Source organism: Cherax quadricarinatus, chromosome 98, assembly GCF_038502225.1.
Source record: "Cherax quadricarinatus isolate ZL_2023a chromosome 98, ASM3850222v1, whole genome shotgun sequence".
Lineage (NCBI taxonomy): Eukaryota > Metazoa > Arthropoda > Malacostraca > Decapoda > Parastacidae > Cherax > Cherax quadricarinatus.
The window spans coordinates 9,537,561-9,551,880 of NC_091389.1; the positions used below are offsets into that span (position 1 = coordinate 9,537,561).

A 14,320-nucleotide genomic window follows, 5' to 3' on the forward strand; every position below is an offset into this window, starting at 1 on the left:
TATATATATATATATATATATATATATATATATATATATATATATATATATATATATATATATATATATATATATATATATATATATATATATATATATATATATATATATATATATACACAAAAGAACATCCCTTGATTTACTTACTTTGTGTTGGACTGATGAAGTCACTATGTGGTGAAACGCTTCAGTAAAGATTCCCATGTGTTGCATAAGTGTCTCAGTTCTTCAACCTGTCGCTTTTCAAAACAATTCATCACAAAACTGAGATCACAAATACAGTGGTCCCTCGATAATCGTCCGGCCTGAAAGTTGTTCATTTCGGAAATAGTCCTGTTTTTTCGTCAAAATATTGGCTCGGAAATGGTCCGGTAACTCGCTAATAGTCCTTCGTCCCGGACACGTACTCAGGGTCTGAGCTGCCTCAGCCTTTCCTTCCCAGCCAGTGTGCCATTGTTTACCAGTGAGTGACGGTCCTCTCACGTGCTCCAGTGAAATATTTCATAATATTTCATTTATTTTAGTGCTTGCAAGTTATTTAAGTGCTAAATAAGCTACAATGGCTCCAAAGAAAGCTCCTAGTGCCAAGCCTTTGGTAAAGAAGGTGAGAAATACGATCGAATTTAAGAAAAACATCATTGAACAATATGATAGTGGCGTACGTGTGGGCGAACTGGCCAGGATGTATAACAAATCCCGTACAACTATATCTTCCATCATAGCCAAGAAAAAGGAGATCAAGGAAGCTATTGTTGCAAAGGGGGTAAATATGCTGACAAAAATGAGATCACCAGTACTCGAAGAGGTTGAGAAGTTATTATTGGTGTGGATAAACAAGAAACAATTAGCAGGAGATAGTCTAACGACGTCAATTATTTGTGAAAAGGCTAGACAGTCTCATGATGATCTGGTAAAAAAATGGCCAGCAACGAGTAGCGATATTTATGAATTTAAAGCCAGCAAAGGTTGGTTTGAGAGATTTAAGAAGCGTAGCGGCATACACAGTGTGGTGACCTCCTCCCGTCCCGTCGCTCAACAAGTCCACAATAAAGGTAAGTGTCATTTCAGTAATGTTTATTGTGCATGTACATATCATTGCTTTCTGTGTAGGGAAATGTATATTTCATGTAAAAAAAATTATTTTGTGGCCTGGTGGTTAAAGCTCCCGCTTCACACACGGAGGGCCCGGGTTCGATTCCCGGCGGGTGGAAACATTTTGACACGTTTCCTTACACCTGTTGTCCTGTTCACCTAGCAGCAAATAGGTACCTGGGTGTTAGTGGACTGGTGTGGGTCGCATCCTGGGTGTTAGTCGACTGGTGTGGGTCGCCTCCTGGGTGTTAGTCGACTGGTGTGGGTCGCATCCTGGGTGTTAGTCGACTGGTGTGGGTCGCATCCTGGGTGTTAGTCGACTGGTGTGGGTCACATCCTGGGTGTTAGTGGACTGGTGTGGGTCACATCCTGGGTGTTAGTGGACTGGTGTGGGTCGCATCCTGGGTGTTAGTGGACTGGTGTGGGTCACATCCTGGGTGTTAGTGGACTGGTGTGGGTTGCATCCTGGGTGTTAGTGGACTGGTGTGGGTGGCATCCTGGGTGTTAGTGGACTGGTGTGGGTGGCATCCTGGGTGTTAGTGGACTGGTGTGGGTCGCATCCTGGGTGTTAGTGGACTGGTGTGGGTCGCATCCTGGGTGTTAGTGGACTGGTGTGGGTCACATCCTGGGTGTTAGTGGACTGGTGTGGGTCACATCCTGGGTGTTAGTGGACTGTTGTGGGTGGCATCCTGGGGGACAAGATTAAGGACCCCAATGGAAATAAGTTAGATGGTCCTTGATGACGCACTGACTTTCTTAAGTTATCCTGGGTGGCTAACCCTCCAGGGTTAAAAATCCGAACGAAATCTTATCTTATCTTATCTTACTTTTGAGTGTCTGGAACCTGCCTTCCTGGAGGTTATTCCAGGGATCAACGCCCCCCACAGCCCGGTCCATGACCAGGCCTCCCAGTGGATCAAGACCTGATCAACCAGGCTGTTTCTGGTAGCCGCATGCAATCCAACGTACGAACCACAGCCTGGCTGATCCAGCACCGACTAGGTATCTGTCCAGCTCCCTCTTGAAGGCAGCCAAGGGTCTATTGGTAATTCCCTTTATGCTTGGTGGGAGGCTGTTGAACAGTCTTGGGCCTCGGACACTTATGATGTTTTCTCTTAGTGTATGGATTAATTGGATTTCCATTATTTCTCATGGGAAAAATTAATTTGGCTAAAGGCTAAATCAGTTAAAGGCTAGCTCTCTGGAATGGATTAATGGCATTACCCGAGGGTCCATTGTAGTGTGTCATTGGTGTCAGCTATGGTCTGTATAAGTTGTATCATGTAGAAATAAACATTATTATTATAATGGAAATAAGTCTGACTTTATTTGGTTATCCTGGATAATTTACACTATATATGATAACTGTACTTATGTGTACCTGTACACAAATAACCCGCACATAAAAGAGAGAAGCTTACTACGATGTATCGGTCCGACTTGGACCATTTACAAAGTCACACTAACCAGAAGTGGGGCAGGACGGCGGGTTATTTGTGTATCGTTCCAGTCACGGTATTGTGCCTTTTTTTGTTATTTATGTGTACCTGTGCCTAAATAAACTTATTTACTGTCTAACAGACAAACCTCGGATATAATGGACAAAGTCCGTTATACCTATATAACGGACTTTGTCCGTTATATAGGTATAACGGACTTTGTCCGCTATATAGGTATGTTGTTACTTCATGTAGTTGGCAATAGATGGTGACACAGTTTATTACCCCGGCACTTAGGGAATCACCACTAGCTTTCACATTTCCAATGTCTTTACTGCACTCAAACTAAACTTTATTATAATATAAAGTACACCGTGATTAACCATGGCATCTGAAGTAAGTGTTAAGAGGAAACGTATGGTTCCAACCGTTTTCCAGAAACTGGAACTTACAAACAAGTTAGAGTCCGGTATATTGGTGGTCCAATTATTTATTTATTTATTTATTAATTTGAACATGATACAGTGAAGTACAAAGGAATACAGTTATTACAGTGCAACATGCCAAAGCCCCTTGTATGCAGAGCATTATGGGCAGGCTTAAAATTAACTTAAGATTAACTAAGCAATGATATATTCAGTGGTAAAAACATTATTGTAAACAGATAACAATTTAGCACAAATGAGTATTACAAAGACAGGTCATATGGTCATTTACTGTGTTGTTGTGCATTATGTCAGGAATATGGTGTAAAAAAGAGATCTGTCTGTTGTATCCATAAATCGAAGGAGAGACTTTTTGCATATGCTCAGGAATACAGTTCAGATACTAGTAGTCAAGATGGTATAGGAAAGTTTATGAAAATGTTGAATTATACGAATCTGGAGGAGAAATTGCAAGAGTGATACACTTAGCTAATATTCATGCTGAACATCGTTGTGCTGATAATTCGTTAACAAAGAACGTGAACATAAAATATCTGGCTAGTGATGGCTGGCGCTGGTGTAATTGCTATGAACTGGCTAAGACGACCGATGGCAAAGGTTCTAGCCGTTACATGCACATGGCGGAACAGTCTCATTTAGCCACCATGAAAGGTAATTAAAATCACTGCTTTTAATTTATTTTTAATGTAATTATGTTTCAGTTATGTGTATGAGGTGGGTAAAATTTTGGGCATTTTCTTTCACCTGGTGCTCCTATTTACCCAGCAGTAAATAGGTACCCATTGTGGGTGGCATCCTGGGCAGGGTAAGACATATGGGTAAATCACCTAACACATGCTGCTGCTGATGTCACTGTTCACCTAGCAATAAATAGGTACCTGGGTGTTAGTTGACTGTTGTAGATGGCATCCTGGGCAGGGTGAGATGTATGGACAAGTCACCTAACACCTGCTGCTGTCAGTGTACACCCAGCAGTAAATAGGTACCTAAAATTATATATTTTGGTGTATATGTATACCTAAAAAATGTTTCTTGTTATATAAACCTAGGGGAAAAACTTAATATATACTCTTAAATAGATCTTGGAATATACACTTAAATTATTAATCTTGGTATATACACTTAAATGAATAACTTTGTATATACATTTAAATTAATAATTGTGGTATATACACTTAAATGAATAATCTTGGTACTGTATATACACTTAAATGAATAATTGTGGTATATACACTTAAATGAATAACCTTGGTACTGTATATACACTTAAATGAATAACCTTGGTACTGTATATACACTTAAATGAATAATCTTGATATATACACTTAAATGGATAATCTTGGTATATACATTTAAATGAATAACTCATGATACCTGCAATTAAATAAATTACTCTTGGTACATACACATAAAGGACTGTCTGTTGGTATATACAACTAATTGAATATATCTTGGTATATTCACACAGAAATATTTCTTGACATTCATAAACCTAAAGGCTTTTGTATATACTTAAATATATACATCAGTAAATTCACCAGAAAATATATACTAACTTGATTCCTTTGGGGTTGATACCTGGGGTTCACCAGACCTAATTTGAGCTTTTTTGTTCAATTTTCAATTCTCGAAGAATTGAACTATTGTTCCCATCCCAATACACTCCTAGCTGTAGGGTCTTAATTCCCAAGGACCCTAATGGAAATAGGTCAGACCCTAATGGAATTATGTCAAGGACCCTAATGGAATTATGCCAAGGACCCTAATAGAATTATGTCAAGGACCCTAATGGAATTATGTCAAGGACCCTAATAGAATTATGTCAAGGACCCTAATGGAATTATGTCAAGGACCCTAATGGAATTATGTCAAGGACCCTAACAGAATTATGTCAAGGACCCTAATGGAATTATGTCAAGGACCCTAATGGAATTATGTCAAGGACCCTAATGGAATTATGTCAAGGACCCTAATAGAATTATGTCAAGGATCAATGGAATTATGTCAAGGACCCTAATGGAATTATGTCAAGGACTCTAATAGAATTATGTCAAGGACCCTAATGGAATTATGTCAAGGACCCTAATGGAATTATGTCAAGGACCCTAATAGAATTATGTCAAGGACCCTAATGGAATTATGTCAAGGACCCTAATGGAATTATGTCAAGGACCCTAATAGAATTATGTCAAGGATCAATGGAATTATGTCAAGGACCCTAATGGAATTATGTCAAGGACCCTAATAGAATTATGTCAAGGACCCTAATGGAATTATGTCAAGGACCCTAATATAATTATGTCAAGGACCCTAATAGAATTATGTCAAGGACCCTAATGGAATTATGTCAAGGACCCTAATGGAATTATGTCAAGGACCCTAATGGAATTATGTCAAGGACCCTAATGGAATTATGTCAAGGACCCTAATGGAATTATGTCAAGGACCCTAATGGAATTATGTCAAGGACCCTAATGGAAATATGTCAAGGACCATAATGGAAGGAAGTCAAGGACCATAATGGAAGGAAGTCAAGGACCATAATGGAAGGAAGTCAAGGACCATAATGGAAGGAAGTCAAGGACCATAATGGAAGGAAGTCAAGGACCATAATGGAAGGAAGTCAAGGACCATAATGGAAGGAAGTCAAGGACCATAATGGAAGGAAGTCAAGGACCATAATGGAAGGAAGTCAAGGACCATAATGGAAGTCATGGTACATAATGGCCCAGGGACTGTACCTCAACATTACAGATCCTAATGGAAATAAGTCACTGACATTTTTGGGTTATCCTGGTGGATAATTTACAATATATATAATTGTACATGTGTGTATCTATGCCTTAATAAAAGCTACTTATTGAGTCCAGAAGTCGGGAAAATAAGGGTTCAATACGGCGCCAGTTACAGTGGCCCTACATCCCAACAACAACAACAACAACAATAAGACTCCAAAATTTTGTGCTGAATATTTTGCCTTGAAAACTTTAAATTAAAGCTTGAGCTGTGAATGTGGCGACGTTCAAGCTTTATTTAAGCTTTACTTAAGCTTTAATAAGGGAGAAGAATTGGAATATTTGCGGTAATAAAGCGGGAAAGATGAGATAACTTGATGAGAGGAAACAACGCCAGAAAATTTAATTTTTTTTTTTTTGGCATTGATGTATCTCTCTGTGAGAGTCTGTGTGGCCCATGCGGGTTTAGCGCTTAGTTGTGATTATTGTTGTAATAGTAATAATAATCTCAGTAATAAAGCAGGAAATTTTTTGATAGAGGTGTGACTGTGTGTGTGGCCCATGCGGGTTTAGCGTTTAGGTGTGATTATTACAGTAATAATAATAATAGTAATAAAGCAGGAAAAATGAGATAATTTTACAGTGAAAAAGAAGTAACGTAGAAAATTTGAATTTTTTTATTCGTCTGCGAGACTGTGTGGCCCTTGTGGGTTTAGCACTTAGTTGTGATTGTTTTAATAATAACAGTAATAATAATAACAATAATCTCCGGAGAGAGAAGTACAGTGGTACCTTGACTTACGAGTGTCCCAATGTACGAGCTTTCTGAGTTACGAGCCGTCGCTCGCTTGATTTTTTGCTTTGAGTTCCCAGCCAAAATCCGAGATACGAGTGAACTTCAGATACGCCGCCACTAGTTGCTGCAGCGAACGCCACAACATCCGCTCAGCATCCCGCATCTCACTCGTTCAATGCACGTGGTTACCTCGCCGTGGAAGCATCTCTCTTGTTTTGTGCTTTTTGTGCAGTTATTTTTGCCAAATTTCTTTTTTCTAACCATGGGTCCTAAGAAAGTAAGTGCAAAGAATAGTGCTGAGAAGAGGAAGAGGATGATGTCTATTCATTTAAAGCACGAAATCATAGAAAAACACGAGCGAGGTGTGCGTGTAGTTGACTTGGCGAGGCAGTACATGCGTAATACTTCTACGATATGTACCATACTAAAGCAGAAGGAGTTGTTAAAGGCTATATCTCCAGCCATGGGCATTAAAATAATATCTAAGCAGCGGACCTCTGTCCATGAAGAGATGGAGAAGCTGCTGTTGACGTGGTTGACCGAGAAGCAGCTCGCAGGAGATACCGTGGCAGAGGGTATTATCTGCGAGATGGCACGAGGCATTTACGCTGAATTGCTGCAGCAGACCCCAGGGACTTCATCGGATGAGGCATTGGAAAAGCCGTTTAAAGCCAGTCGGGGCTGGCTCGAAAAGTTTAAAAGGAGGACTGGCATTCACTCTGTCATCAGGCAAGGTAAATACACTTTATAAAATCAGTTTATTTCTTTATGTTCTCTTTTATTATATTATTTTTTATACAATATTTCTTATTTATAAATACGTTTTTCTTATTTAAAAACTCGTAACAGAAAAATTGGGTGTTTTTTGGGGGCTGGAACGGATTAATGGCATTTCAATTAATTTCAATGAGGAAAATTGATATACGAGCGAATTGAAGTACAAACTCGGTCACGGAACGAATTAAACTCGCAAGTCAGAGTACCACTGTATTAGGATAATTGATTTTTTTTTCTTATTGACATTGATGCATCTCAATGAGACTGGGATGTTCTTGTGGGTTTAGAGCTTAGTTGTAATTGTTGTAATAATAATAATCTCTGTGAGACCTTAGAAAGTTCAGATTGTTTGTGCTGTATGATAGCTTTTGAAGCAAAATTTTCCAAAGAACACAATGGAAATAAGTAATTTTTGACTGACTTTTCTTCGGTGATCCTGGTGGATAATTTACACATGTTCATGTTAATTGTACTTATGTGTAGCTGTACCTAAATACGCTTACTTATTTATTCAAAGAGCACAGTAATAATAATAATATATTTATTTACTACAACTACATGTGCAATGTATACAGACCATAGCTGACATCAGTGACATACTACTATATAGAAAGTACCTTGTTATGCTGAGCATTTCCCGCAAATTATGTCAGTGTCTCGGGATGCAACCCACACCAGTCCACTAACACCCAGGATGTGACCCACACCAGTCCACTAACACCCAGGATGTGACCCACACCAGTCCACTAACACCCAGGATGTGACCCACACCAGTCCACTAACACCCAGGATGTGACCCACACCAGTCCACTAACACCCAGGATGTGACCCACACCAGTTCACTAACACCCAGGATGTGACCCACACCAGTTCACTAATACCCAGGATGTGACCCACACCAGTTCACTAATACCCAGGATGTGACCCACACCAGTCCACTAACACCCAGGATGTGACCCACACCAGTTCACTAACACCCAGGATGTGACCCACACCAGTTCACTAATACCCAGGATGTCACCCACACCAGTTCACTAATACCCAGGATGTGACCCACACCAGTTCACTAATACCCAGGATGTGACCCACACCAGTTCACTAATACCCAGGTACCTATTTTATACTGATGGGTGAACATAGACAACTGGTGTAAGGAAACACATCCAATGTTTCCACCCTCGCTGAAAATTAACCCCGGACCCTCGCCATGTGAAGCCAAAGCTTTAGCCACCAGGCCATGGGGCACTATCAAATAAGTATTTTTTTACTGACCTTTTTGGGTTATCCTGGTGGGTAATTTACACATACAGTAGTCCCCCCAAATTCGCTGGGGTTGCATTCCAAGACCACCTGCGAATTTGGAAAAACCGCAAATTCTGGCCTTGGTTAAAAAAATGCCCATAAATGCCTATTTTTATAGTTTAAACCCTAAATATGCCCCCAAAACAATTTAATTTCAAACTCAGATTCATATATCACCCTTAAAAAATGTAAAGATAAACCTGTACACAGTACGTACTGTACTGCTATGTCTCTCGCAGTGTTAGAATGTAAAATATCTATGCTACCCCCATATGTACAGTACGTAATTCGTGCAACCCCGTTTTCTTTGGTATGTGTATGGTAAATATACGGTTATAATTTAAATTATACTTTTCTTAACCCTTTCAGGGTCGGCAGGCCCTCTCCTAAACTTGTTCTCAGGGTTGAAAATTTTTGGAAAAAGAAAAATTATTTTTTTCTTGTGAAAAGATAGAGAATCTTTTCCCGATCATAATGACACCAAAAGTATGAAATTTGATGGAAAGCTTACGGAATTATGCTCTCGCGAAGTTAGCAGTCTCGACAATGTTTATGCATCGGTGATTTCGCCCAGTTTGAGCCCTATTTTCGGCCAATTCCAGTGTACTAGTCGACAAAAATCATAACTATTTCACTAGAACTCCATTTTTTCTATCGAATGAGTACAAGAAACCATCCATTTACCAATTTCAACTATCCAGTAAAGTGGTTAGAAATTAGCAATTTTGCCAATGTCACACAAATTTCAGAAGATGCCAGTTTCCAAATAGGGTCCAGAATAAACAAGACAGACATTCCTGGCACTAAAATAACATTTCCTCTGTTCATTAGTCACGTCCCCACGCCCCTCTTACGTTTCTTTTGCTTTCCACTTTGAATTTTTATTCTCAGAAAAAAATAGATTTACTGTTATGCAGACTACTGCATTAGTGTAGAAATGGTATAAATAATATCGGCGCACTTGTGAAAGAATATTGGACTCACCAGTTGATGTGTATGGGCGCGTAGCATGATTTGTTTACTTTTGAACTTTGGCAAAAATCGAACATTTCTGCTACTTTGAGCTCAATTTCAAGGTACTTTTCATTGTAAAACCAGTCAAAATCGTCTCAATTTCTGTAACATGTCTTCCATTCTATAAAACGAGACCAGGAAAACTAGAATACAACCATAAATACCATACAAAAATACAGTGCAAAGTCGCTGTTTTAAACCAAAAACACAAAGTTTTTTTTTCTCATTACACACTGTGTGCTGCAGGCTTTTTTTTATACTGTGCACACCACAATCCTCCTCCCACGCTGTCCACGTAATGACATATTTTATTCATTCTAGAGTGTATATCAGATTTCTGTGTTATTTATATTGTTTATTATGTCATATTAGATGAATTGTGACAGATAAATAAGCTGTAGAGTTGATATTAGGGTTATTTTGTCATGCCTCCTAAGAGCAGGAATTCAGCTGGAATGAATTAATTTCATTTTAGTTAATTTAAGTGAGGAAATTTGATTTAGCATACGAACAAATCAGGATACGAACAAGTCCATGGAACGGATTAAATTCGTAAGCTGAGGTTCCACTGTAGTTAGGTTCTAAGGAAAAATCTGTGAATTACTGAAGCCACACATTCGGAACCGCGAATTTGTGGGGGTTCACTGTATGTTTCTATGTATGATAATTGTACTTATGTGTACCTGTACTTAAATAACCTTACTAATCCAAAAATTGTGTAAAATTGTATTTAAATAAACTTACTGACTTACTTGTGTATGAAGATAGGCTGAGAGAACTGAACTTACATTCTCTGGAAAGTAATTAAGTTTACTTAGGTACAGGCACACATAAGTACAGGTACAACACCAACTTTCTGGACACTGATGGTCCGATCCTTACAAATTTATGAGCAGGAACTTGAAATTCCCGTAGTTGCCAGACTAGTTTACTGGGCGGCCCACAGATGGTGTTGAGTGTAGCCGTGCTCTCTTGGATTTTTTTACACTGCACCTGCTGGTGGGGGACACCCCAATTCTTTGAACTTCTTAGCTTATTTTGACTAAATTAAACCCAGCTATGGCTTCTAAGGAAGATGGGAGGGAGACTGGTGGTGTCAAACGTAAACACCAGACCTTATCAATTCAAGAGAAAGTTGAACTGCTGAGAAAACTGGACCGTGGTATTTCAGTGCATAAGCTCACTGAAGATTATGGTCTCGGTTCATCAACTGTTTATGATATAAAGAAGCAAAGGGAAAAACTATTGAAATTCTATACAGATAGTGTTTCCAAGAAGCAGATGTGCATTAGAAAATCAATGACAACTGGTAAGAGTAGTGAGCACGATCGAGTGATGTTGCAGTGGTTTCGAAAACGTCAAAGTGATGGAGTGGAATTATCAGGTACGCTGATAATGGAGCAGGCTCGGTTGTTCCATAAAGAACTTAAGTTGGAACACGAATGTAATTATACTGATGGATGGCTTCAAAGATTCAAGAATCGTCATGGAATTTCCTTCAGTAAAGTGTGTGGAGAAAAATGGTGTGCTGACTATGAAGGGACTGCAGACTGTACGAGGACTCTTTGTAAGTACAGTAATTAACAAGTTTACTTCTCATTTGTTTAATCTTGTTTTATTAATCCTGTAGGGCTGGAGCACTCTTTGTACATGCAATAATTAATAAATTTCATTTAATTAATCCTGTTGCACAGTACCCTGCAGTGTACAATATTAATAAATATGTATCATTTATACTAATTTACAGGTATCCGTATTTCATTTAATTAAGTAAATTTAACATTTCTTTAATTTAGAGTGTGCTGACCAAGGTGACCATCCCTAGTTCAGAAAAATCAATAATCTGGAAAGGCTTAGGAACCAAAGATTTTGGAAAATTGATGTTGTACCTGTACTTAAACATATACCTCAGTATATGCACCAGAAAATATATCTTGTTATAAGCACCAAGAGTTTTAGAGATATATACTGTGTATATATATTTATGTATACACATAATGAATATCTCATGGAAAATACACCAAAAGAAATATATCTCAGTATGTACAAATAAAGGAATATAATGTATCTCGGTATGTACAAATAGAGGAATATATCAGAATACATATATACCTTGATTTTTTTGGTATATACACCAACCCCTCAAAGAAAGTTCCTTGATACTAGTGACGGGGGGACGGGGGCTTTTGATCCAAAGAATTGGACCTTCCCCTCCCTTGAATCAAACTTGGATGCCTCCCATTCCCCAGTCACTATATGACCCCTGTGGGTTTAGCACTTTCACCCTGATTAAAAAAAAGTATACACACTTTAATAAATGTATTGGTGTATACATCCTACATGAATATTTCATGGTATGTATGTCTGGATTATATCTTGGTATATATGCCTAGATATTGACTGGATGCACATAATGGGTCCAAGGACTGTACCACAACATTTCAGACCCTAATGGAAATAAGTCACTGACATTTTTGGGTTATCCTGGTGGATAATTTACAATATATATAATTGTACATGTGTGTATCTATGCCTTAATAAAAGCTACTTATTGAGTCCAGAAGTCGGGAAAATAAGGGTTCAATACGGCGCCAGTTACAGTGGCCCTACATCCCAACAACAACAACAATAAGACGCTAAAAATTTTGTGCTGAATTTTATGCCTGGAAATTTTAAATTAAAGCTTGAGCTGTGAATGTGGCGACGCTCAAGCTTTATTTAAGCTTTACTTAAGCTTTAATAAGGGAGAAGAATTGGAATATTTGGGGTAATAAAGCGGGAAAGATGAGATAACTTGATGAGAGGAAACAACGCCAGAAAATTTATATAATATATATATATATATTTTTTTTTTTGACATTGATGCATCTCTCTGTGAGAGTCTATGTGGTCCATGCGGGTTTAGCGCTTAGTTGTGATTATTACAATAATAATAGTAAAGCAGGAAAAATGAGATAATTTGACAATGAAAAAGAAATAGCATAGAAAATTTTATTTTTTTATGCATCTGTGAGACTGTGGCCCTTGTGGGTTTAGTGCTTAGTTGTGTTTGTTGTAATGATAATACAGTGGACCCTCTATTTTTGTTAGTCTCTGATTTCGTCATTTTCGGTTATCACCGACTTCTGTTTATTTTGTCAAAATCTGGGTTTTGTCGGTTGTACCGAACATGTCTGAGCGCAGTGCGGACAGAAAGCCTCCCACACACACATTCTGAGTTAGTTGCTTCTTGGCGAGTGAACATTGCCCTGCGAGGTCGTACGAAACATTTCGTAATAATCCATTTTTTTTTTTTGCACTTGTTTATTGTGTGTGACTGCTAAATAAACCACAATGGGTCCAAAGAAAGCTCCTAGTGTCAGCCCTTTGGTAAAGGTGAGGAACACGATGGAATTCAAGAAAGAACTCGTAGAAAAATATGAAAGTGGCGCACGTGTGGCCGACCTCGCCAGGATGTATGGGAAGCCCACATCAACGATCAGTTCCATCGTGGCGAAGAAAAAAGAAATCAAGGAAGCTGATTTTGCAAAAGGGGTAAATGTGATAACGAAACAGAGATCACAAGCACTGGAGGATGTTGAGAAGTTATTGTTGGTCTGGATCAGTGAGAAAGAGTCAGCTGGAGATAGTGTTGTGCAGTCGATCATTTGCGAAAAGGCAAGACAGTTGCATGCCAATCTCATAAAGAAAATGCCTGGAACGAGTGCTGATGTTAGTAAATTTAAGGCCAGCAAAGGCTGGTTCGAAAAATTCAAGAAGCGAAGTGGCATACACAGTGTGGTAAGGCATGGGGAGGCTGCAAGTTCTGACAAACGTGCAGCCGAGGAATTCGTTGATGAATTCAGTTGTGATGAAACAGGCCTCTTTTTGAAGAAAATACCAAAGAGGACCTACATCACGCAGGAGGAAAAGGCACTGCCAGGACACAAGCCTATGGAAGATAGGCTAACCCTCCTACCTGTCCATCCACCAACAAGAGTCTTCAGTAAAGGTAAGTGTGATGTTGAACTTTCAATTATTGATTTTATTTGTGCTTTATATTTATTAGTCATTGTTTTCTGTATGTAAATCTATATTTAATCTCTAAAAAATTTATTTTTTGTTAATACTTTTGGGTGTCTGGAACGGATTAATTAGATTTTTATTTCTTATGGGTAATAGTGTTTCGGTTTTCGTCATTTTCGGGTTTTGTCAGACACTCTGGAACAGATTAATCACGAAAACTGAAGGTCCACTGTAATAATAATAATAATAATCTCAGTAGAGAGAACTACAGTGGTACCTTGACTTATGAGTGCCCCAACATACGATTTTTTGCTTTGAGTTCCGAGCCAAAATCCAAGTTACGAGTGAGCTTCAGATATGCCGCTACTAGTTGCTGCAGGGAACACCACAACATCCGCCCAGCATCCCGCATCTCGTTCAGTGCATGTGGTTATCTAGCCTGTGGAAGCATCTCTCGTGTCGTGCTTATGAGTTGTGCTTTTCATGCAGTTATTTTGACAATATTTCTGTTTTCTAACCATGGGTCCTAAGAAAGTATGTAAGTGCAAAGAATAGTGCTGAGAAGATGATGATGATGATGATGTCCTTTGTAATCTTTTGACTACCGCCCACAGGATGGGTATGGGGTGCATAAAGATATTAAACTAAAGTGTGTGTGTGTGTGTGTGTGTGTGTGTGTGTGTGTGTGTGTGTGTGTGTGTGTGTGTGTGTGTG

The 14,320-nt window shown here is 38.8% G+C and overlaps 1 protein-coding gene across 7 annotated transcripts in view; it reads left to right on the forward strand.

Annotated features, from left to right (window-relative positions):
- The first annotated feature begins 467 nt into the window (after nucleotides 1-467).
- LOC128702480 (putative CENPB DNA-binding domain-containing protein 1) overlaps nucleotides 468-14,320 on the forward strand; it is a 51,696-nt gene continuing 37,843 nt past the window's right edge. The window contains exons 1-2 of one of the 7 annotated variants that reach the window (XM_070105366.1): nucleotides 5,880-6,059; nucleotides 10,498-11,168. In XM_070105366.1, the coding sequence (XP_069961467.1) occupies nucleotides 10,661-11,168 (508 nt within the window). In that variant the 5' untranslated portion in view covers nucleotides 5,880-6,059; nucleotides 10,498-10,660. Of the gene's footprint in view, nucleotides 1,053-5,879; nucleotides 7,243-10,497; nucleotides 11,169-12,187; nucleotides 13,593-14,320 lie in introns of those variants that run through there. The other 6 variants (XM_070105367.1, XM_070105368.1, XM_070105369.1 and 3 more) reach the window with 6 other exon arrangements.